This window comes from Penicillium chermesinum (assembly GCF_028974085.1).
Source record: "Penicillium chermesinum strain IBT 19713 chromosome Unknown utg000004l:1.0-3345178.0:1.0-3348027.0, whole genome shotgun sequence".
NCBI lineage: Eukaryota > Fungi > Ascomycota > Eurotiomycetes > Eurotiales > Aspergillaceae > Penicillium > Penicillium chermesinum.
Window position 1 is genome coordinate 139,743 of NW_026695314.1, and position 23,635 is coordinate 163,377.

General features: G+C 49.9%; 11 protein-coding genes across 11 annotated transcripts; 7 read left to right on the top strand and 4 right to left on the bottom strand.

Moving 5' to 3' along the window:
• Positions 1-1,644: 1,644 nt before the first annotated feature.
• N7468_004940 (forkhead box transcription factor) lies at positions 1,645-3,786 on the top strand (the record flags this gene model as incomplete). Its single annotated transcript, XM_058474237.1, has 3 exons — positions 1,645-2,739; positions 2,783-3,131; positions 3,188-3,786. The coding sequence occupies 3 exons, from the start codon at positions 1,645-1,647 to the stop codon at positions 3,784-3,786; spliced, it is 2,043 nt and encodes a 680-aa protein (XP_058329977.1).
• Positions 3,787-4,462: 676 nt separating this feature from the next.
• On the bottom strand, positions 4,463-5,093 carry N7468_004941 (BUD31 family protein; the record flags this gene model as incomplete). Its single annotated transcript, XM_058474238.1, has 3 exons — positions 4,463-4,606; positions 4,667-4,797; positions 4,922-5,093. The coding sequence occupies 3 exons, from the start codon at positions 5,091-5,093 to the stop codon at positions 4,463-4,465; spliced, it is 447 nt and encodes a 148-aa protein (XP_058329978.1).
• Positions 5,094-5,377: 284 nt separating this feature from the next.
• Positions 5,378-5,725, top strand: N7468_004942 (Tim10/DDP family zinc finger protein; the record flags this gene model as incomplete). Its single annotated transcript, XM_058474239.1, has 2 exons — positions 5,378-5,483; positions 5,559-5,725. 2 exons carry the CDS (start codon positions 5,378-5,380, stop codon positions 5,723-5,725), a joined length of 273 nt encoding a protein of 90 aa, XP_058329979.1.
• Positions 5,726-6,392: 667 nt separating this feature from the next.
• On the bottom strand, positions 6,393-7,340 carry N7468_004943 (60S ribosomal protein uL23; the record flags this gene model as incomplete). The annotated part of the gene is made up of 3 exons (XM_058474240.1): positions 6,393-6,830; positions 6,910-6,968; positions 7,319-7,340. 3 exons carry the CDS (start codon positions 7,338-7,340, stop codon positions 6,393-6,395), a joined length of 519 nt encoding a protein of 172 aa, XP_058329980.1.
• Positions 7,341-8,586: 1,246 nt separating this feature from the next.
• On the bottom strand, positions 8,587-10,745 carry N7468_004944 (putative transporter; the record flags this gene model as incomplete). Its single annotated transcript, XM_058474241.1, has 6 exons — positions 8,587-8,962; positions 9,012-9,178; positions 9,247-9,344; positions 9,404-9,532; positions 9,590-10,551; positions 10,615-10,745. The coding sequence occupies 6 exons, from the start codon at positions 10,743-10,745 to the stop codon at positions 8,587-8,589; spliced, it is 1,863 nt and encodes a 620-aa protein (XP_058329981.1).
• A 548-nt stretch (positions 10,746-11,293) lies between these two features.
• Positions 11,294-11,791, top strand: N7468_004945 (uncharacterized protein; the record flags this gene model as incomplete). The annotated part of the gene is made up of 2 exons (XM_058474242.1): positions 11,294-11,472; positions 11,560-11,791. 2 exons carry the CDS (start codon positions 11,294-11,296, stop codon positions 11,789-11,791), a joined length of 411 nt encoding a protein of 136 aa, XP_058329982.1.
• Positions 11,792-12,736: 945 nt separating this feature from the next.
• Positions 12,737-14,644, top strand: N7468_004946 (translation termination factor eRF1; the record flags this gene model as incomplete). Its single annotated transcript, XM_058474243.1, has 6 exons — positions 12,737-12,869; positions 12,923-12,972; positions 13,032-13,403; positions 13,473-14,229; positions 14,305-14,451; positions 14,505-14,644. The coding sequence occupies 6 exons, from the start codon at positions 12,737-12,739 to the stop codon at positions 14,642-14,644; spliced, it is 1,599 nt and encodes a 532-aa protein (XP_058329983.1).
• Positions 14,645-14,876: 232 nt separating this feature from the next.
• Positions 14,877-15,986, bottom strand: N7468_004947 (prephenate dehydratase PHA2; the record flags this gene model as incomplete). Its single annotated transcript, XM_058474244.1, has 1 exon — positions 14,877-15,986. One exon carries the CDS (start codon positions 15,984-15,986, stop codon positions 14,877-14,879), a length of 1,110 nt encoding a protein of 369 aa, XP_058329984.1.
• A 1,952-nt stretch (positions 15,987-17,938) lies between these two features.
• Positions 17,939-19,276, top strand: N7468_004948 (uncharacterized protein; the record flags this gene model as incomplete). Its single annotated transcript, XM_058474245.1, has 5 exons — positions 17,939-17,982; positions 18,036-18,214; positions 18,270-18,367; positions 18,758-18,800; positions 18,858-19,276. 5 exons carry the CDS (start codon positions 17,939-17,941, stop codon positions 19,274-19,276), a joined length of 783 nt encoding a protein of 260 aa, XP_058329985.1.
• A 446-nt stretch (positions 19,277-19,722) lies between these two features.
• cbf5 (pseudouridine synthase CBF5) lies at positions 19,723-21,405 on the top strand (the record flags this gene model as incomplete). Its single annotated transcript, XM_058474246.1, has 5 exons — positions 19,723-19,831; positions 19,898-20,054; positions 20,124-20,755; positions 20,815-21,041; positions 21,112-21,405. The coding sequence occupies 5 exons, from the start codon at positions 19,723-19,725 to the stop codon at positions 21,403-21,405; spliced, it is 1,419 nt and encodes a 472-aa protein (XP_058329986.1).
• Positions 21,406-21,806: 401 nt separating this feature from the next.
• On the top strand, positions 21,807-23,227 carry N7468_004950 (FYV10 family protein; the record flags this gene model as incomplete). The annotated part of the gene is made up of 4 exons (XM_058474247.1): positions 21,807-21,860; positions 21,920-22,459; positions 22,543-22,737; positions 22,796-23,227. 4 exons carry the CDS (start codon positions 21,807-21,809, stop codon positions 23,225-23,227), a joined length of 1,221 nt encoding a protein of 406 aa, XP_058329987.1.
• Positions 23,228-23,635: the final 408 nt, after the last annotated feature.

The window sequence follows — 23,635 nt, forward strand, 5'->3', positions numbered from 1 at the left end:
TTTCGTTGATATCATGATTTCCTTGATTGTATCTTGTTTCCACGGTTTTTTGATAGACAAAAGTTGACGTGCATTCCTCTACAATGCCAGGTGTTATCCCACGAAGACAAGGCGGTGGAGGGGAAGAGAGTCTTTGGACATCTTGCTCCTTATTTTTCATCTTCTATTTTCTATTTTCTATTTTCTTTCTTCCTTCCCCCCCCTTGGCGCCCCGGGGGGGTTTCCGGTGCATGGATTGGCGTCTTTGTTGTTTTTTACTACATATATAGATCTTGGTCTCTCAAGGCTTCGCATGCTGAGGTCCATCAGTACATGAATTTTTTCGAGCTGCAAAAAGCAGAATGCCTGGGCGAGTTCATACGTTGTCAGTATTTAGAGAAAGTACTGCTGTTGCTTATTGCACATGCAGGGCCCAGATCTTCTAGCTGCAAGCCCCTCGAGCTTCTCTGAACCATTACTCGCAGGAACCAGGAACGAAACATCTCAGACCAATGGCTGGCGAAGAGTGGAGAGGAGAGCAAAGGATATTTCGACACGACCAGTGTCTCAGAGTTACATCCGCATTCCTTGACGTACACCAATTGCGAGCTAGTATTGATCGTAATATTCCTCAAATGCAATGGATGTCGTCCATTGGGCAGCTGAATCCGTCGAGATCCTAAGAAACTACGGAGATCAAGGTGGCGTGCTGTTGAGGGCTTTTGCGGTCGGGCTAAGATCCAGGGAAGACGATCATGGTGGAGTCCAGAATCCACATATTACGTCGATCGGCGTAGTCAAAATGCCAGCAAGGAGAATAAATCCCTTCATGGTCCCGCCTGTCCTTACGGCAGCAGTACAGCAGTATTGTCATTCTGATACGGATTTAAATACAAATAATCTGAATAGTCACGGGATCGGTTGGACAAGACGCTCCTAAAACGCGCGACGCGTGCGCGCCAATACCATACCTGACATGTATTGAAGATCATCCATACCATCGCCCTCACCTCTGCCTGGCCATCTATCATCCTCTTCGTCCCCCACCTCGATAGTCTAAGAGACGGGACTTGGAGTCTGCAACGATCCCACCGGGTACAGGACTGACCCGAAAAAACAAAAAGGGCTCAACATCCAGATCCTGGAGATTCTTGTTCCCCTCGTCATCCTGGACCTTGTTCATTCCTCCCCTTCCAACCTCGCCCGTCACAGATCGGGTCAACCGGCCATCCCTTCACTGCTGTGACCTCCAGTTGTCAGCTGCAACTCTTTTTCGACGAGGTCCTTGTCTCTTCGGTCTTGTGCAACTGCGGAGAAGTCGCTCGTGGGGACCTTGCAATCGCGTCCTCTAGCCCGTTGATCTTGTCCTCGGATCCGTTCTGGGTGTGAGCTGTCTTAGCGCCTTTGTGGCCCAACGCTCGCGATTCCGACCCGACTAGTCTGGCTGCACGGCGGCCTGAGGCTGGCTGACTTTGCTCTTCTTTGACTTGTCATTGGTCAAACTTGATTCCGCTTCACCAACCGTGACTCGACGTGACCCAGTTGGCTCTGGTGCCACCCCCTCTTCTCCATCGGTCAACCGCGTCGAGAAGCCTGTCTCAGACGCGTCGGATGGTCCAAACTGGCCATTAGTGACGTGCTGCTTCGCCTTTGGCTCTTCAAATCATGGGATCGACGCGTCCGGTGCTGGGCACGCACAATTTCCCGACACTAGCCCCATCAGCAAATTCTATCGAATCGCAGCCTAGTCTTCAACCCTCACCGCTACCAGGCCGTCAGCCCACTGAAGATTTGGGTCCCATCCAAGACTTGCGACACATTGAAAATTTTCGACCTTCATCATCTCGTGGCCTGCACAGGCCATCGCCAAACAAAGGCTTGCCTAGTCAAGGCTCTTATCCGGAGCGAAAACTGGGGTTTGTCCCTATATCCGCCCCGATTCCCCCGATGTTTACCACGGACTCCCCGTCGAAGAAACCGCCATTCCCGATTTACTCGCAACCATCGATGCCGCAGTCAGCTCTCTTCACCACCTTTTCGAGTGCCACCTCCGATTCCAAGGAGAACCAACGCCCCGAGGACGCTTCCCATGGTAGCTTTGCCGACTTCCCAGAGCCATCCTATGAATCGAAGCTCCCCATGAAGCGCACACTTTTGGAAGCAGCTCCCCTCAGAGAGCGTCCTGTAAAGAAACAGAAACGCGAAGACGCTCCAACTCATCTTCCCGAGCCACATGAGATGCCAACAATTGAAGACGATGGCTCCAAGCCTCCATACAGCTATGCAACCTTGATCGGCATGTCCATTCTACGCGCCCCAAATCGTCGTTTGACCCTTGCCCAGATCTACAAATGGATTTCCGATACGTTTACGTACTACAAGAATAGTGATGCGGGCTGGCAAAACAGCATCCGTCACAATCTCAGCCTTAACAAAGCCTTCATTAAGCAAGAACGGCCGAAAGATGATCCTGGCAAGGGCAACTACTGGGCGATCGAGCCTGGGATGGAGTCTCAGTTCCTGAAGGACAAGCAAGTGCGACGCGCCACGATGTCCAGTGTCCCCCTCCCTGCTGCGCCGCCACGCGATCTAATTCCGCAACCACCCAGCGGAAATACAACGACCTGGATAGTACCGCCGCCAACATCCCAAGCCGTGCCGCAGGCGCTGCCGAACAATACCGATCTCTCGTCGGATGCGACTCTTCCTGCGTCAGATCCCGCTCTGCAAGAGGACTCGAACGACGAAGCCATTCTTGCGGTTCCGCGAGGCACACGGACTCTTCGATCTTCACCCCCCCCAGGCTATCCGTTCTTCGCCTCCAATTGCACCCCCTCGATTCACTCGCCCTGGTACACCCCCAACACCTACTCATGCAGGTCCAACCCCAGCGCCAGCGCCACGCAAGCGGAAGTCCATTACTGTCAATGACAGCGGCTACTTCTCGTCTCTGGAATCATCAGCTCTTCGACCGAACAAAACTGGCCACATTTTGACCTCAGACATTGATATTGAGCCTCCTCGCATCAAGCGAGGTCGTGCTGAAGAAGAGATTGCACGCATCCGAAGCTCCTCTCATGACATTAGTCCTGCACAGCCACCCGCGCGAAAGGACGCAAGTACTCTGATCGGTTCCTCACCTCTGCGGGGCAGTACGTTAGTATGCTGCCCCCGCCGTTGACACCGGTAATCAAGTTCAAAAAACCAGCCAAGCCTCCTCCCTCTGTCTCACCGAACACCAATCTACGCAACCACCGACGGAAGATCCAGCAAATGGTCAACTCTCCAATCAAGCACTTCGGCCTCATGGAAGAAGATCTGCCCTGGAGCCCTGCTTTCAATCTTCATGATGAAAGCTACACGCCGCATGATCATCTCCACACTTCCTTCGATATCTTTGCTGATGCCGGACCGGAGCAAACTTTGCCTTCTCAACTCGGATCGCCAGAGAAACGATCTGTGAAACGTCAGCGGACTCCCAATGGTAGCACTGCCTTGGCTGATATCACTTCTGGAACTGTGAACAGTCGCCTTGGAGCACCAAGTTTGCCTCGATCCAAGTCCTCGTTTTTCCCCGAATCTCCTTCGAAGTTGCCTGATGTTGGGCGTCTTGGCGATACCAGCCAGGACGACTTCTTCGCATTCCATCTCTTTGATGAGAATATCGATGGCCCCAGCGAGATTGATGGCATCGACCTTTTGCAAGGCTTCCAAAAAATTGGAGGAACTAAAGATGATTCGATGAAAACCAAACCACTGCAATCGCGCCCTCAGCTGAGCGGCCGTAGCACAACTACCTTGTTTTGAACAACCACAAAAACGATCGCCATTTTGCGGATTGCTTCAACATTTGATGGCTATGAATTGCATTGACCCGCGTCAATACATTCTGCTCTTGTTACGAAGTCACCTTCTGAATTGTTTATTCTGCTTTCTTTCTTTCTTTTTTTTTTTGTTGCCCGCATACGCTTCTGCAGGGACGCTTGTCCCTTCATACTGTTGTTAACTGTTTTCCGCGTTCTGGTTTTGAGGAGTTGAGCCTCTCGGATGTTATCAGGTTTCACGGCGGTGCTTTCTTCTGGGAGTTTTACCTCGAGGCAGTGTTACGGCGCTGGTTCTGACTGATTTTTTTTTTTTTCAATGAGCCCGGGATGGCCTGGTTACGACCTTAATGACGATGCTAAGATGTATATGAGCAAGCGATGGATTCATGATTTGGACTTCTAGGGGTTAGGAATTTCCGTTCAGTCTTTTGTGGGAACCTAGGGAAACCGGCTGGAGGCGCTTTGGACTAGATAGCGATCTGAAATCTTTGATTATTTATCCCACGATTGACCTATTTCAAATATCTGGACGATAATAAGGGTATCTGAATCGAAACCGTAGAATACGGAGGCTAACCCATGCAAGACCCCAAAAACGCCTCGTAAATCAAATCCACCCAAAGCTGTTTTAAAATATGTAAGACATTTCCCCGCTCTCCCTAATCGCTACTACTGCAGCCTCGGCAACCACAATTGACACATTGGATCGTCTGTTCCTCCTTCAGTTGGGCTTTAGGCACACGACAAATGCAGGTGGAATTAAAATTTGTCTCTTTGGTCTGCACACAGCGAAGACAACATAGCTATGTTTGAAAATCTGGTGAGAAAGCGGAAGGAAATGGCGCAGGACATCGAAAACGAACCTTTTCATAACCTTGCTTCTTCCACTTGGCGATCAAGTTTGCGTCGGCATAGTTGTTCTTCAGCAGCCAGTCATATAGTTGCTTAGAGATAGCTTGCTTCTCGTAGTAGAGGTCGTAGATGTATCGTGAACCTGGCAATGAACAAAATTTAGCTTGGAGTTCATACCGACATGAACAGAGAACATCTAAGGCCTCTCCGCGAGAGACGAGGACCTGAGGGGCAAGGACTAAATGCAGCCTGGCTTTGACACGTACGTTGGTGACTGATTTGAAAGATAGGCCATAAAACCTCGTACTTCTTCTTTCCCTCGCCAGAATCATTCTCGGCATCTTTCATCTTATTGCTGAACTCTAACAGGGTATCTTCCAGGTCATCGAAGCCCGCTGGAGGCGGTTTGCGATTGCGGGCGGACCGAATAGGCGGCATGATGGCAGATGAATCGAGCGAGCTGAGAGGGATATAACACACAGAGCCTCAGCAAAGGACGAGCTCTTTGGATAGTGTGTGTGAATCAAAACCCGAAACAAGTGGTAGGACTAAGAAAAGTAGCGGCATGAAAACGAGGGCGTGGCTGATCATCGTTGTTTTTGTGCCCGCCCTCACCGCCTTCGATTTTGCGTTGACCTCACTGGCGGTGATCACAACTTAACTGTCCATCAGATCTCTCAATTTCTATCCTAGCATCTCATTCTTCGATAAAATTCCACGCCATGGATGCTTCAACTCAAGCCGATGTCTCCAAGCTCAACGATGCCGACAAGAAGGAGCTCCAGCAGGTTCTTGTAGCTGAAAGCCAGAAGGCCAACATTCAGCAGGGTAAGGGGCCTATCCAGATATCTACCTAAGTTTGGTAAATGTGCCGACTTGTACTAATTAATGCCTTCGATTTAGCTGTTCACAACCTCAATGAAATCTGCTTCAAGAAGTGTGTTACTGGCAAGATCACCTCAGGTGCCCTCGACCGGAGCGAGGAAACCTGCGCCCAGAACTGCGTCGAGCGCTGGGTGGATTCTCAGATGTCTGTTCTGAAGCAACTGGGTAGTATGCGCAGCCAATGAACGATGAATCCTCCAAATGCATTTTTCCCAGACTCCTTTCAGTCCGCCCGTCTGCAGGATCACGTTGGGCCTATCGACTATCGGCTATTTTGACGGGGAACTATGGCAATGCTATCACGCTGTTCTGGCCTTTCCAATCATGTAATATGATTTTCATCTGAGATTTGTTGCATTTCCTATTGTATTTGGCCTAGTTCACACGGACTCGCTGTGAGCAGTTATGATGCGGCGGTTGGAGGGGAAGGAGATACGCGATATGTCGCTTGTATACTAGAGTTATAAAATGAGATCAACTACTGTACATCATATTTCTCATCCCACTATCAGTGTTCGCGGTAATTGCGCGGGAGAAATAGATTCACGCAAGGCCAGGAGAATCGTCAGTCAGCTGCGCAATGCTTGGTTTACAACATGCGCTAACGACCAATCTAATTGAGGCTGATCATGGATGACATCCCTCGAGCTACTCTGCTACTAGATGAAAAGGAGTTGTTGCACATCTTACAATGGCCAGTGGATGCAGGGTAATCATATCAGAAAAGTTTCTTTTTTTAATCATTCAGCCCTCGTTGCTGCACATACAGCCAAGGAACCTGGCTGGTATCAGAATCACCGCGGTGGAAAACAAAGTTCGCCCAATCCCAAAGAAATCCATTCCCTGCCCTTTTTAGACGATAGCGAGCTTGGTGGCAGCGATGTCCAGAGCATCGACATCGGGGGTCAGACGGGCGAAGGCCTTCTTGGAGCCGTCAGGGCTACAGAGGATGAGTATTAGTGGGGCGTTATCTTTCGAGGAAGCAATCAGATTAAGCACATACCGGACCAGGGTGTTGACCTTCACGGTATCGACGTCGTACAGCTTCTTGAGGGCGCCCTTGATCTGGCGCTTGTTGGCCTTGACATCAACGATGAAGACCAGGGTGTTGTTCTCCTCAATCTTCTTCATGGCGCTCTCAGTGTTCAGAGGGTACAGGACAACCTTGTGGGCATCGAGAGCGGGCTGATGGGGGATGGAGGTACGGGGGTACTTGGGGGACCGCGAGAGCTGGAGAGTCTTGGGGCGGTGGAAGGTGGTCGAAGTGCGAACCTTGCGGGACTTGTGGAGCTATTCATGGTAATGTTAACATTCGGCTTCTTAGGTCCAATACCCGCAACTAGTGAAGGACAAAGTCTGGGAAACGTACGGAAGATCCCTTCACAACTGCCTTGGCGGCAGCATTAGCCCGGGCGGCGGGGCGGGTGCCTGTCAATCATACACTGGTTAGCGTCTATCATAATCCTAATCACATCAGAGCGTTTGATATCGAGATTGCGAAAATTGCGAGGTCGTGCGACTAGATCCTCTATCCGAAGTAGAAGACCACTGCGGCGAACCAATATAATGGCAGGAGAGACAAGATATGTGATTGACGTGGAATGCGTGTGCTCCTCAAAGATATCGGTCGTATTTGGTGCTGCATTTAATCCATTGTGGAAATTTCGATTTCAATGTAATGGGCGGTTCCTCCATGATCCGAGGCTTGTTCGGTTTCGCAGGTTCGCAATTTCGCAATCAAGAAGATCAAAGGTGTCTGAGTACCTGAATAGACATACCTTGCTTGGTGTTAGGGGCCATGGCTGTCGTCCGCTGTCGTGATGATTGTCGCAGTGTCAAGAGTCGAACAATTTGGGTTGGCTTCGCTAAGCGAAAACCCTACCGCACTGTGTGGGTCAGGTGATTGTACGCTGAGTCAATAGCTTAGTCATCTAGTCCCACATTCATGATCGATTCCGCTCGGCGAGACCCGGCAGTATTTTCTTAATATAGAGAGGAGAAACATTTCAACAAGCAGAATAGACTTAGCCCCCCCAAGGAATCAGGTCGCGTTCGGATTACACGGACGATAGCTCTACCTCTCTAAGCCATGCAACCTACATGACGTTATCTGGAGCCTTTTGAATGTCGATTTCCTTCATCCTGGTCTCAAAATGCCAGCAAAGCGTCGATCTCAACGACCGGCCCTGTTGTCTAGTTCCCGGCCGCCTCTTATCAAGTCCAAGAATGCCGCTCTATCAGCCAAAGCTACGCGCACCTTGATCCGGTCCCATCACCAACTCCTCAAAGCTCGGGCGCGGGCCGAACAGGCTGGGGATCAGATTGAGGTGAGTAAAATAGATGCTCAAATCGAAGCAAACGGCGGCTTGGAAAGTTATCAAATAGCCAGCAAATTGGGCCAATCCATGGAAAGAGGAGGGGATTCAAGCAAAACCTTAATACACTGGATTCAGCCTCACCTCAACCAATGGGAGAAGTCAATGCCGAAACTACGGGTCCTTGAAGTAGGGGCCTTGAGCACAAAGAATCTTTGCTCCAAGACTGCGGCATTGGAGGTGTCACGAATCGATTTGAATTCCCAGGAGCCAGGGATTCTCAAGCAAGATTTCATGGAAAGGCCATTGCCACGTACGGAAGAAGAGCGATTTCATATAATCAGCCTTTCGTTGGTGCTCAACTATGTACCAGACCCCGCTGGCAGGGGCGACATGCTCAAACGTTGTGTTAAATTCTTGGCGTCCGACTGTCCCATCCCATTTACGCCATCCCTCTTTCTTGTTTTGCCAGCAGCTTGTGTGGACAATTCCCGTTATCTGACCGAGAGGAGACTGCAGGATATTTTGGAAAGCATTGGGTTCCATTTGGCAGAGTCTCGTCGGACTTCAAAACTGATCTATCAACTATGGACCTATAATGGGAAAGCAGTTGCACGGTCATTCAAAAAAGAAATGCTAAATCCCGGTCATAAGAGAAACAACTTCACTATTCTCCTGCGGGCATGACGATCCTGACCACGCCACCGGAGCTGCGTGCTCTCACTGCGGCCTTAGCCTCCGGCGATCATTTCACGCGGCAGGAAAACCCAGACAGTTCCTACCGCTGCCAGAATGCAAGAAATTATCAGCAGGGACCAATCGAGAATTCGTTCGCGTGGACTTATCTCCTTCCCGAATATTTTAAGGTAGAACGCGAGGGGGAAGATGATGCAGATCGAGAAGCAAAGAAAAGACCCGAGGAAGGCCATGATTCGGTCGAATGCTGGGAAAACAATGGCCAGGCCGACTATGAGAGCCACGGTGAATACCTTCACCAATGCCCGGAGGAATTGTAGCATTTTCCCAGGCCCGGCGCTGTCCTCGGAGGGTGTGTGACTTGGACTAACACCACAAAGGACTTCGAATGTCGCTACCAAAGGACGAGCGCTGTTGTAGTTAGCGATTATCCCCTGGTGGGTGACGCACAAGTACTTACTTGAGGGGAACCTTTGAGAGGGGGATGACTGAAATGAAAATTATAATGCAAACAGAGAGCACCTTTGGGTATGCATCGACACTAAGAACGTTCGCCGTCACCTCGTCACGAACGGTATCACCAAACATCAACCAGCCAATAAGTGCCATAGAGCAGTCCAGAGAAAACTGTGAAAGTCCTAGTCAGCGCTATATTACTAAGAATTCCCCGTTGGGGTTACATGGGCTCGTCCTACCGTAAATACATAAGTAGTCCAGAGACTCTTTTGGTATTTGTGTGGATGCCTCATATCCCGGTAGATGTTAGGGAAGACACCGTGTCCACCCCATGGTGCTTTTTTTTTTCTTGTCAGGAACCCAGAACTTTAGCGTAGATGAGGTGACTCGACTTACACATAATGAGTCCAAAACTTAGAGGGAGGGTAGCCCAGTTTTCAGGAAACAGGAATGTTTTGGCGGGCTGTTGCAGTGAGCCCGGCGAGTCAGGTTTTATCAAGCCGTCGACGCAAATGAGGATCACGACTGGGGAGGTCAGCAGTCAGAGGAAGGTCTCCACTTGGGCTATAGAGTAGGACTTACTGGATGTGCATGAAATGATGCCCAGAATGCTGGTCACACTGAGGAACCGTAATGGCAGAAAGTTCAACGGTACCAGTATTAACCCACACACTAATTTCCATTGAAGGATGCTCAAACCAGGAAGTAGTGCAAATAGACTGTCCGCAAAGAGAACTACTAGGGCGACACAAGCACCTAGTAGCTCGACACAGAACAGGAAACTTGTAATGAGACGAGCATGGTGCCCAAAGCTAATATAGGCCAGATCGGCATATGTCACCAGAGTCTTGTCCACATCAAGGCATTTGGCAAGGACCTTTGCTGTGTATGATGTGGTCACCGCGGAGAAAACCAGAAATAGAAGGCCCAGGAACCACCCAGCATATCTCATTGCTAGCGGGAGACTCAAAAGCCCAATCCCAATTAACACGTTTACGGAGTTGAAGATGGTTTGTGGAACTGTTGACTGCCCAATGACAATGTCTTCTTTAGTGCCATCCTCATGCTGGACATGTTTAAGTAGAAGGGGTTCTCGACCAGGGTCATCTAGACCGTCCGCATGGGTCTGGTGCTCGCGGTGAAACTGTATTGCATTACGGCGGGCGGACTCGCTCACGCGAGAAGAGATCGTTCCATACGAGGCAGCAAAGCTTCGATCCAGTGAGGATCCCAGCAGTCCTGTAGTTGGCAGAGCTCTTCTAGGGCCGTGGATTTGCAAACCATCACCATTATACTCCTCGTCGCCCGAATCGTCGGAGAGCAGAGGCCGCTCTGCATCCGAATGTCGCCCAACGGACAATGGACTTCTTGACACGAAATCTCCACCCGTAGCAATGGCAAATTCATCGTCGGAGTCCGCCGATACAAAGGACGCGTGACGCGGGAGCACCTCAGGGAAGCACGCGGCTCTTTGCCACGATCGAGCAAAATTGTCAATACTGTTCGGCCCACCTGCCTGTCGCAGCCGGGAAAATGAACTCGACCTGGATATGAAGCATTAATCAGCAAAGTCTGCTAACTACATCCATTTGGATCACACGACAAACCGTCCACGGCCGAGGTTTTCTGCCTCGATGATTGGATTTTCTCGACCTAATCGGCTGTAATCGTAGGAGCTCGGAGACCCCGAAATCCCAAGGGCGTCGTGGGTACCACTACCGCTCGTATTTTCCGCCATGCCTCCGTGACCCCAGCTTGGTGTCGCGGGATTAGTAGGACAATAAATTTACCCCTAGGCGTGGAAGAGCAAAAGGAAGCAGGGTGACAGAAGACCCCGAGATAAGAAACGGAGCTACAGAAGTGTGGGGTCTACGATAGCCATGATAAGGCCTGGTTCGCTGGTTTCGTGGTTTCCTCGTTTCTCGTAACTTCTAACTTGCGACTGTACCCGCGCTAGTCTCCATGTAGTGTAGCACCCACGGTTGTGTAAACACGGAAGTTGCGATCAAGTTCAATCAACGTGAAGTTGGAAGGCTTGGGAATTTTCATCCGGGGAAGATCGATCATGCCCCCCTCCAAAGGGGCATTTGGATTATATAGCTCTTCTCACGTTTCAGCATGATACATTATCCCAAGGCTGAGGCTGGAATATAATGCTAAACGTCCGGCCTCACGGACAAACCCTGATCCACCTTAAAGCTTACGCCCGGTGCAACTTGCCGTCTTCCGGTTCTAGGTAGACTCACTCTTCTGCACCCTCGACCCCATACTCTTTGAGTCATCGCGATGTCCAATCCTCAGGCTTCCAGGCGAAATGGGATTCGCCCATCGCAGTATACATTCGGTATCCAGGCATTACCCCTCTTGGTGAGCGGCGTTTACACATTGGTATGCCCTGGCGTCGCTGCCAAGTTCCCTAATTCGCCCATGCAGGGTCTTGGGAATGGGACCATTCAGGCTCTGAGGTATATACCTAGGTATCCCGAGGTTCAGCCCGGTGGCACCTGAATATGTGATGAAACTGCTGGCAGTAATTGACTTTTCTGCTGTAGCTTGACCTCCATCTCCCTGGGTACTTTCTATGGTCTGGCGGCATATCAAAACAATATCCCCATGATGCTGACGGCTATTCCTGGGCGGCTCCTCGCCATGTTTGTTTTCCACCGCGCAGGTGGGGGCTGGAAAGACGTAGCACCGTTCGAAGGAGCCATGGCGCTACTTACTGCGATAGGGCTGTACTGGTCTTGGGCCACAGAGCAACCGGTGACAGAGAAGGAGGAATGAAGAAAGGACTACAATCAGCTGTATGGTATTGGGCTATACGGTATCCAGTGTAGGCAGTGACTCTACTCATGTAAATGTCATCAATATACTAGAGGCATCCTCACTCTTTCCGTCATTGCATGATCAGTTAGGACTCGAGAAATTGTGCTATGCTATTATATTACCGATACCAGACAGGGAAAAGACGGGAATGGTGGACCTCAATGTACTTGCAACTATTCATACATAAAGAGCCATATAAAGATTCGTACTACAGTGATCTGCCTTACAATGGCTCTGCTGCCGTTGAGACGTAAGCGGGCTCTTACGTTCTGACACTTCCAAGGTCTACTGTACGAGTTTCGATGCATAGATTGTCACAGACCGCGTTTTTTAATTAGATATTTTGTCAGGCAACCTTCCAGCACGAATCCTCCCGTGACGTTGACCCAATTACGCCTGAGTGAAAATCCTTTTCCCAGGCGCTCTACTACCTAGGTAATAGTCCCTAGTGGAGCCATATATGAAGGCCTGGAAACCAGGTATTGGGCACACCTGGTCGAGCCTTTATACACTCCTAATACAGCATCGATACAGAGGACGGCAGCGATCCGGGCGAGGAGTGCGGGAAAAGAAAAATACACAGATCATATAGATTACAAACAATACACACCCACCCGTGGACGTCAGTGTGCTTACTCAGCCCACCACCCTCGCCCGGGCGAAACCCCACGGTGTGCCTGATGGAAATTTACTGCCGGATCTCTACGTCAACCAGGTACGTTTGCACCTTTTGAGCGCATCAAACTTCTATATATTATACGCCATCAGACTGAGAACTTACACTTCTTCCAGGCTTAGTCTTTATTTCTTTGGGTCTTCATTTTTGACCCCGACTAGGCGTCGATAGGCAAGGCCTCTTGATACTTTGTCCCGTGGTCGCAAACCACTTGAGCCTCGCCCAAGATGAGCTCCAAGGATCAGCAGCAGCAAGGAAACGAGGCGGAGAAGAACATTGAGATCTGGAAGGTCAAGAAGCTGATCAAGCGTCTCGAAGCCGCCCGCGGAAATGGAACCTCTATGATTTCCCTCATCATCCGTACGTACTCCTCTTTTTTGGTGCTATGGTTACATGACTAATGGCCGGGATAGCCCCCAAGGATCAGATTTCTCGCGCAGCGAAGATGTTGGCAGAAGAATACGTATGTGCCCCTGGCCCCGATGCATACCCCTCGTCACCCCACCTAATTCTCCATATCAGGGTACTGCTTCCAACATCAAGTCCCGAGTGAACAGACTTTCCGTTCTGTCGGCCATTACATCCACCCAGCAGCGTCTGAAGCTATACAACAAGGTTCCGCCGAATGGCTTGGTGGTCTACTGTGGTGAAATTATCACCTCGGAAGGAAAGGAGCGAAAGATCAACATTGACTTCGAACCTTTTAAACCCATCAACACATCCCTTTACCTGTGTGATAACAAGTTCCACACTGAAGCCCTGAGCGAGTTGCTGGAGTCGGACCAGAAATTCGGTTTCATTATCATGGACGGTAACGGTGCGCTTTTCGGTACCCTGAGCGGTAACACCCGTGAGATTATTCAGCGTCTCAGCGTCGACCTACCCAAGAAGCACGTAAGTCAATATCATGTTCCTCAGTCATCGAGTTTATACGTCTAATTCGTCTCTTTTGCTGTTTTACAGGGCCGTGGTGGTCAGTCTGCTTTGCGTTTCGCGCGTCTGCGTGAGGAAAAGCGTCATAACTACGTTCGTAAGATCGCCGAGTTGGCGGTGCAGAACTACATCACAAACGACAAAGTCAACGTTGCTGGAATTGTGTTGGCCGGTTCGGCCGACTTCAAGAACGACTTGAACCAGTCTGATCTATTCGACCAGCGCTTACAAGCCAAGGTCATCAAGGTTGTCGATGTGTCATACGGTGGTGAGAACGGGTTTAACCAGGCCATTGAACTTGCTGCAGAGACTCTCAGCAATGTCAAGTTCATCCAAGAGAAGAAGCTTATTGGCAGGTATTTCGACGAGATCAGCCAGGACACTGGCAAGGTCTGTTATGGTGTTGAGGATACCCTCAAGGCACTGGAGCTGGGCGCAGCCGAGACTCTCATCGTATACGAGAACCTGGACGTAACTCGATGGGTTTTGAAGAACTCAGTCGGCGAAGAAATCATTCTCCACACTACCAAGGCCCAGGAGAGCAACCGGGAGCTCTTCCAAGACAAAGAGACTGGCGCTGAGATGGAGGTGGTTGATACCAACTCTTTCCTAGAGTGGCTTGCTGAATCCTACAAAGACTTTGGTGCCACCCTAGAGTTTGTTTCTGACCGGTCTGGCGAAGGTAACCAGTTCGTGAAGGGCTTCGGTGGTATTGGAGCTATTCTGCGATACAAGGTGAACTTTGAACAGCTTGCCGATTACAGCGATGACGACGAGTTCTACGATGGTATGTCATTTGGTCGAAACTCAGGAAATTTTTTTTCTAACTTTCTCCTAGATTGACGGTTGAGCGCCCTCGTAGTGAGCGAGGATGAACGGCCAGAAGCTCCGCCGGCGAGCGTTCTGACGGCTCGCCCCGTGGATCATGAAGATGTCCCCGTGACTGGGGCCCAGGAGTTCGTGTACTCCTTGAAAATGCCTGACCCCAACTTCATGAAGCCTCGTAGAGGTCAGTGGCCAATCCCGATCCAACAGACTAGCACTGACTTTCGCGATCTCCAGGGTCATCCAAGCTCTGTAACGTAGTCGCTGAAATTATTTCAGCGACGGAACAGAAGATGTTGAGGTGCAAATTGCAATTTGAAAAGTTGGATGCGATTCCTTGCAAGGTTCGATCGCCCTTCGCCAGCACTCGAATGTAAGCTGAAGGGAAATTGTCCTCTTGCGCGGCTGTTCTCGTCGCCCATGTTCCGGAATGAACTGGTGATCCTTCGCTCGTTGATTCTCGCATTCGTTATAGGTCTTAAAATACAAATAAAACAATTCTATTGGAAAGTGTTGATACCGCAAATAAGTTTTGCTGTCTGTGGCTAATCTGAGTAATTAAGGGCGGTATCTGAGAGACGTTGGGAATGTAGTTCCATGAGTTTTATGTCAGGTAGCGGTATCACTACCGTGCGGTTGGATGCATTTGCCCATTCGTGAATCATCAAAATAATGCTGGCCGAGCGAAAGAAGAGAAGCACGAGATCTGCTTTGGCCCAGCCGGTCTCTCCAAGTTCCCAGATCCCTGCAGGCCTCAGTGACTTGGCGTAGATCGTTGAGGGCTTTCGACACCGCATCTCTGTTCTGATCTGAGGGTGTGCACCCACACTCCACAAAGAATATATACTGCCAGGCACGCCGTAGGCTTGGCCTGGTATTGATCGTAGTTAGGTTCAGGCCGTGTGTTTTGAATATAACCAATGCGTCAGCCAAAGCACCCGGGGAAGTATGATTGACGGAAAAGGAGATGAGTGTCTTGTGTGTATTTAACGACTCATCTTGCGTAGTGGTCAGGCTGGATATGTCAAGATCCAAGCGGGCGGTCCGTTCGACGAGGACATTCCTCAGAATCAGGAACCGAGTTGTATTATCAGCTCGGTCCTCAATGTTCTCTTTCAGCACGTTTACACCATGATACTCCGCGGCAAACCGGCTTGCAATGGCCGCGGTCTTTTCATTAGGCTCCTCAGCCACTATCTCAGCCGCTTTGGACGTAGATGATACGTCTTGTCTCTCAATGTCCTTGAAGTACTGCGAGAGGAACTTGTCGCACTGTCCCCACACTTGTGGATGGGTATATAGTTTTCGGATTGAGCCATCATACCCAGTCCAACCATTGGGATATGACCCTTTATTAACCAAAAGGCAGTGGCGGACTGTAAGGTAGTATTCGCCGCATACTTTGACGTCGTTATATTGGTTGTTTCGGTCAGCGAGGAGATCGAGTGTCTGAACGACGGAGCCATTGGTAGAGTTCTCGCAGGGAATAACAGCGTAGTCTGCTTCTTGTTTCTGGATGGCGGAGAAGGCGTCGGCAAAAGACGCCTGTGGGAGTAATACTGAAGAGCTTTTGGCAAATGACTCTGCGGCTGCCTGGATTCGAGAATTAGCAAACCCAACGTCAAGTAGGGAAATTGTCACTTTCAGTTGTGGGGCAACACAAACCTGGTGGGAGAAAGATGCCAATGGGCCCAGAAACACCACCTTAAGAGGATCCATGGCGGGCGAGTGTAATCTAGTGTGGTAAACAAAGGGAAAAGGGCCTTTTTACTTATAGAACTCGATCCATTGGCCAAAATAAACCCATTCGAAGCCACCTTTCGAACTATTGGACTATCGAACCCTCCTCGCGTCGGCAAATTTCCCAGGCGGTGTGCTGCCAAGAACAAACAGGACAAACCTTCATCTTTATCGCCTTACCGCCTTTTCTCATGACATTGTGACGGCAAGGGCGGGAAAGCACTTTTTCTGCCGGCAATTTCTCCGTCTACGGGGCAGCCAGATTCAGGTTCGAAGGGCGGTGGAGCCGTGATCATTTAGTCATATTTACCCCCCCCAAGAAGAGGGCCACCTTAGCTTTTAGAGAATACACACCTCCTTAAGAGTAAAAAGCCTCGGTCTCGTTTCGTGATTTTACGGTCCTTGTTTATACAGCTTGGGCCGGCATATGTTACAACATCGTGCAGTCAATCCTTGTGTTTCTCCCTAATGAATGCGAGACTGCTGCGGCGCGCTGCCCTTCGGGGTTTGAATTGCCGCAGGTTTAGCTCACTATCAGAGCGCATCCACGGCGATCTCACGACTCGGAAATTACCATTGAGCTTCGATTATCTACAACCTCAACCATCGCATCTGCTCAATTTGACTCTTCATGAGCTCCTAGCCGAATCAATAGGAACCCACGACATTCGAGCTAGTCTTCCATCGGTTACCAGACCAAGCCCACTGCCGATAGGGCACCATCTGATCTACTTCCCACCTCAAGTGACTTTATCACAACTGCTCTCCCAATGGTACCGACGTGCTCCATACACCAGGGCATCCTTTCGATCGACGACTATGGGCTGGGGGGAAGATTCGATTCTTCAAACAAGACCTTTCCCTAGATGGTAGTAGGACTGTTTGTATCGAATCTATTCGCAATGTGGCAGTCAAAGGACACGAAGGAGACGAGAAGGTGATCGTGACGATAGAACGCCGTGTAGGCAGAGTCCATGAGGATGAGACCGAAGATCAGACTTTTAGCCGTATATGGCGGAAAGATGAAGCAGACCCAGGGGCATCATCCTTAATCGAGAACCGGGACCTTATCTTCATGCGACCTAAGACTGCAGAGCAAATCAACCTTGATAAGATAGGGTTTTCAAACCCAGGTCGCATAGTCAAAGGTACAGTCATTTTGAAAGCTCTCGATTATAGAAAACTGTTGCTTTCCTCGGTGATACTGATTATAATCTCTTCGCAGCGCCCTCCGATGCGACATTCCGCCATAGTATTTTACCCACCAGAGCTTTGCTTTTTCGGTTCTCTGCACTGACCTTCAATGCACACTCGATCCATCTCGATCTTGAGTATACCCAGAACCAAGAAGGCTACCGAAATCTGTTAGTCCATGGACCACTGACTTTGACGCTTTTACTCGGGGTGCTCAACAAGCAGCTAAGCAAAGGGAACCTTCGAATGCAGGATATTGAGTACAGAAATCTCGCTCCTCTATTTGTAGATGAGCAACTGGTTGTCTGCGGAAGACCTAAAAACGACAAGACCTGGGATGTATGGATTGAGGGTCCCGGGGGTGGTCTGTCTGTTCGAGGCTCTGCAAATACCTGCAAAATATAGATCCACCCAAGAATGGTACCAACGACGGAGAAATACCTCAAGTCTGCTGTTTTAATTCAACCAAGATAAAAAAATCCTTGGATATAGTCCGAGTCTTGACTAACTTGGTTACCAATGGCATAGAGCAACCTCAAGGCCATCAGGCTACAATGAGGCTGTGCCAAGAAACGCGGATCTCGGATAAATCCCATCCCCGGCCTCTGCACACGTTTTAATTTCGTTCCGCTTCTCTTTTCCTCTTCTTCTTCTTCCCCACTCGCGGTGTTGGTTAGCATGAGGTCCTGCTTCTAGCTTCACAACTCATTGTATCTACACCCCCATTCTGGCTCAATATGGATATCCAGGCGGTCTACTGGGCAGCACCTCCAGTGACCAGGTAATGCGCGCTGCCTCGTTGGTGTCAACTACCTAGGCTAACAAGCCTGCCAGAACTATCGTGACTCTGACATTAGTCCAATCTCTCCTTGTCATCGGTGGCCTGCTCAGTTCATATTATGTTTTGTTCGTGCCGGGCCTCGTTTTCAAGTTTCCTCCAGAGATATGGCGCCTGGTCACACCATTCCTGCTAACCGGTCCGAAGCTCAATTTCTTCTTTGACCTTTATTTCAGTATGACGCAGTGTGCTGTATCTGTGTGATGCATTCAGGTGCTAACCTGCCTTAGTGTTTACCTATGGCAGCCACCTGGAGCGTAAATCTGCGCGACTGAGCCATCCCGGAGACTTCTTCGTCTACCTCGTCTTCGTAGCATCTTCCATCCTGGTAAGTGACTCGCGTGATTCGGGTTGATATCTCGTTGAGTCGTGTTTCCCCCTCTTTCTTCTTTTTCCCGTACCCAAACCCTTTGCCACCTCGCATATCTGCCCGCCCAGCCCTTTTCTAGCTGAAGCGGTTCCTGGAAGTGAGGAAGATTACCCCTGCATCCCGTGCAGTGCCACATTCGCAAAATCCAAAAGGCGCTGCATGCGGTGTGGGATTGGTGGGACTGCCTATTGAGATAGCTGCTGTGATCCTATAAGTTCGCATCGGTGGTTATGGTGCCCTACATTCTCCGTAATATCTTTGTCGTCTACTCCCAATATCATTCATTTCTATCAATTCTGCATCTTCCCACGGTAGCCCAGTCGTGCTCGACATGCTAACGTTGCCCAGCTTACCTCAGGCTTCTACCTTGGCAACTACGTCCTGACGTCCGGTAAGTCGTCGGATCGCGTCGAGCGCTGAGACTGGAAACTAAAGTCTTTCCTCATAGCATTGATCATGGCCATGATTTATACCTATTCCCTGGACAACCGAGGCACTACGACACACTTGCTGTTCATTCAAATCAGGGTTGAATATCTTCCTTGGGCTATGCTGGTGATCGCTTTTGTTTCCAACGGCTGGGACGCTGCCTTGGCTGAGAGCATGGGAATTGTGGCCGCCCACCAATGGGAATTCCTCACTCGGATTTGGCCGGCGTTTGGCGGCGGGAAAGACTATTTGAAGACACCCGCAGTCGTGCGCCGTTATTTTGCGAGATATACTGAGGATGTGGGGAGACGCGAATACGGTCGCTTTTGGCGCCCATCACAACCCCATGAAGCTCGAGAGGGTGCAAATACAGAGAGACCGCCACTTCCCGACTCCTGGCGAAGCTGGGGCTCTGGCCAAAGACTCGGAGGAGGATAAGAATGTGCAACCCCGACATTACACACCATGCTCTGTCATGAACACATTTTCCCATAGAGAATTTCTGAATTTGGCCAGGGGTGAATCAAAATATGGGATCGCGCCCAGCGTTCCATGGAGAGATTTTTAGTACATAGCATATTTCACATCGTTTCACCAGCCTTCGCAAAGACTACCTTCTCTGCGCCGTAAGTTCTGCCTTAGCAATGGTCAGCAATCTCGCTTGTACGAGACCGTATAGCATTAAGTAGGTAACATTCTCATTCCTTTTTGTCCCGTACGGTACATGTCCAGGCTAGGAGGGAATTGTTGTATAGTCCGTTTTTTCTGTCACGTGGTGAATATTACGCTAACCCAAATAAGGAAACCCAGCTGCCGCACTCCAAAAATTTCCTTTTCCTCGATCGAATTTCTAGTTTGCAACAGCACCACCTTCACCATCCAACATGGCTGCCGCTACGAACCAAGACATGGACTACATCATCAAGCCAGAGGCAGTCGCTCGTGACGTTTCTAGCGCTCATTGGCCTCTTCTCCTGAAGAATTACACTCACTGTACGTCCAGCGGGAAAAAAAAAATTCTCCATGTCGGGGTACCTGGCTAACTGTGTCCTTGTGTAGTGAATGCGAAAACCCCCCACTTCACCCCAATTCCAGCCGGCTCTTCCCCCCTTAAGCGTGACTTGAAATCATACATTAGCTCCGGTGTCATCAATCTCGACAAGCCTTCCAACCCTTCCAGTCACGAGGTCGTGGCTTGGATGAAGCGTATCCTGAGGTAAGCCCGTTTCGTCCCATAGCTGCTTTTTCGCCGAAATCGACTAGTTCTAACCGCATCTCGCCATAGAACCGAAAAGACTGGTCACAGTGGTACCCTCGACCCCAAGGTCACTGGATGTTTGATTGTCTGTATTGATCGTGCTACTCGCCTGGTCAAGTCTCAGCAGGGTGCTGGTAAGGAATATGTCTGTGTCATTCGCCTTCACGACAAGTTGCCCGGTGGTGAGGCCCAGTTCCGCCGCGCTTTGGAGGGCCTCACTGGTGCCCTGTTCCAGCGTCCCCCTCTTATCTCTGCTGTGAAGCGCCAGCTCCGTATTCGTACCGTTCACGATATCAAGCTCTGTGAGTTTGACAACGACCGCCACCTGGGTGTTTTCTGGGTCAGCTGTGAGGCTGGCACATACATCCGTACTCTTTGTGTACACCTGGGTTTGTTGCTGGGTGTTGGTGCCCACATGCAGGAGCTGCGTCGTGTGCGCAGTGGAGCTATGAATGAGGAGGAAGGCATGGTTACGCTGCACGATGTCCTTGATGCTCAGTGGGTCTACGACAACAAGCGTGATGAGAGCCTCTTGCGCAAAGTTATCAACCCTCTTGAGAGCCTTCTCCTTACTTACAAGCGTATTGTTGTGAAGGACAGTGCTGTTAATGCTGTTTGCTACGGTGCTAAGTTGATGATTCCTGGTCTTCTGCGTTATGGTGTGTGCTTTTACATGTAACCCCCAACCTCCAGTGGAAAGCTAATTTGATTTCTCCAGAGGATAACATTGAAGTTCACGAGGAGGTTGTTTTGATGACCACTAAGGGTGAGGCTATTGCTATTGGCATTGCTCAGATGTCCACCGCCGACCTTACCACCTGTGACCATGGTGTTGTTGCCAAGGTCAAGCGTTGCATCATGGAGCGCGATCTGTACCCTCGCCGGTGGGGTCTGGGCCCAGTTGCCCTTGAGAAGAAGAAGCTCAAGTCTGCTGGCCAGCTGGACGTAAGTCATTCTACTTGACTTTAATATGTGCTAGTGTGCTAGTGTGCTAGTGTGCTAATTGGTGAACTAGAAATTCGGTCGCACCAACGAGGCTACTCCTGCTAAGTGGAAGAATGACTACAAGGACTACAGTGTAGTTGAGGAAGTCGAAGAAGCTGCCGCCCCTACTCCCGTTGTTACCCCTGCTAAGGAAGTGGCCGTCAAGGATGTGATCGAGACTCCCGCCGACGACGACAAGAAGAAGCGCAAGCACGATGGCGAGACTGCCGAGGAGAAGGCCGAGCGCAAGCGCAAGAAGAAGGAGAAGAAGGAAAAGAAAGAGCGCCGAAAGTCCAAGGCTGATGACAGCGATGACAGCGACTAGATCAGGAAGAGCCTGCTCGCCGCTCTATTTCCTGTACCATATTTTAGCTTGCTTTCGTTTTACTTTTTTGATTTATTGTCTCCGGAGTCTTACGGTTAAAAGGGAAATCGGGCTGAAGATTTTTTTTCCATAGTTCCTCGAATCTATGCTTTCACAGTGAAAGAAAAAAGAACAGAAAAGAAAAGAAAAGAAATACCTCCGTTCTATCCCTTATAGCTTAGTTTTCTATTCCTTCCATGAATCTATATTGATGGTTCGGATGCTCCAGCGGGATCTCGTGACCATCCCCGTGTCTCCGCATTTAGTCCCCTCTTCGTCGATCTCTACAGCTTCGCTTCGGCTCACTCACCTCAACCCCAAGAATATCCCAGCCAACACGCTTTCTCACAGTGGCACCGACGATGGCTGCTGAATTAACATCCACAAAGTTAAACCCTGAGAGTCATCTCATCTTGGTTTGTTGCCGACGACGTCATCGAAAGACACCGGGAGCTAATCCGTTGGTATCGCACAGGACCAACCACTCCTCCGCCTCCCCCATGAACTTGCTCGAAGAAATTTCAAGACGGTCCAGCGCGCAGTCGAACGAGAAAAGGACTATGTACTCCCAGCACTCAGAGAGGCAGCTAATGCCTCGTTGTCGAACCGACAGACGCCCGACCAAACACTAGCAGCTCTCGACGCCATGATCTCACGGATGCAAGGGTTGAAGCGCAAGATGGAAAGCTTACAGGAAGAAGAGAAGAAAATCCAGAATCAGTCCCGCAAGCGCATCCAACACCTAGAGACTTTGCATCAGATCCCGAGCTTGGTCGATGTCAAGTATGACCAATGGTCACGGGTGCGTTTAGACCGATTGTTAGTCGACCATATGCTCCGGTCGGGGTACTCTGACAGCGCAAAGCAACTGGCTCAAGAGCGTGATATTGAAGACATTGTAGATTTGACTGTCTTCACCCAGTGCCAACGAGTGGTGGAAAGTTTGCGCCGCGGGGAAACCAAAGAGGCGTTGCAGTGGTGTGGGGAGAACAAAGCTGCCCTAAAGAAGAGCCATGTGAGTTTGAAATTGCCCTCTCCGAACCTCCCAACAAAAAGGCCGACATGTATTGAGTTTGCCGCTTACTCTTTTGCCATCAGCATACCCTCGAGTTTGAGCTGCGTCTACAACAGTACATCGAGATGGTTCGGACACAAGATCAATCAAAGAAACTCGAGGCAATCCTCCACGCTCGCAAATATCTCACCCCTAACCATGAGTCACAGAATAGTGAAATCATGCAAGCAGCTGGATTGCTCGTGTTCAACCAGAATACTAGAGCGGAACCCTACAAGGTAAGAAATGGCCCTTCTTTGATTGATGGATTATTGTTGATAATTTTTCTTATTTAAGACTTTATTTTCGCTAGATCGCTGGAAGTTTCTTGCAGATCTGTTTGTGAAGACTCATCATGAGCTGCTCTCCCTGCCATCACAACCACTCCTACACATTGCGCTATCTGCCGGGCTCTCAGCCCTCAAGACACCTCTATGCCACTCTGCCTACACATCCTCTAGCTCCAATTCCCAGTCTACAAGCACGTCTGTGTGTCCAATCTGCTCAACCGAGCTGAATGAACTCGCTCGCAAGATGCCCTATGCTCATCATTCAAAGAGCTATGTGGAAGCTGACCCCATTGTGCTGCCCAACGGCCGTGTCTATGGGAAAGCAAGGCTGCTAGACATCAGCAGAAACCTTGGTGCTGTGGAAGCAGGCAAAGTCAAAGACCCCACCACCGGTGAAGTTTTTGATGAAGAGGAGATGAAGAAGGTATACATCATGTAAACTGTCATTTTGGATGCGTAGCGGGAATCCTGTTCTAGTGCCCTGCATTCCAAGCTCTGCATTAGCCTGAGCTGGAGTTTTTGTTTGGAATTTCTTAGCCCGAATGTCTATTACTATTGGACCCCGAACTCGCTGCATGTTCGTTTCAGTCATTCACTAGTAGTCCTAGCACTCCCACCCAAAGTGCCTTCCAAATCATTGCTGAATCCATAGAACTTGCCGATGGACTGCATGAAGTTGGAAGAAGCTATGAAGCTAGGTTTGTCCTGAGGATATGGAAATAATCCTTCTGTTGAAGAAGGGTCATGATATGCATAAGGAGGCCTACTATTAGTAGGACTCCTACTTGTCCTTCGTTATGCACCTCGTCGGACTATCCGGAGTGGGTTTATCCGGGTTCCACTCGAA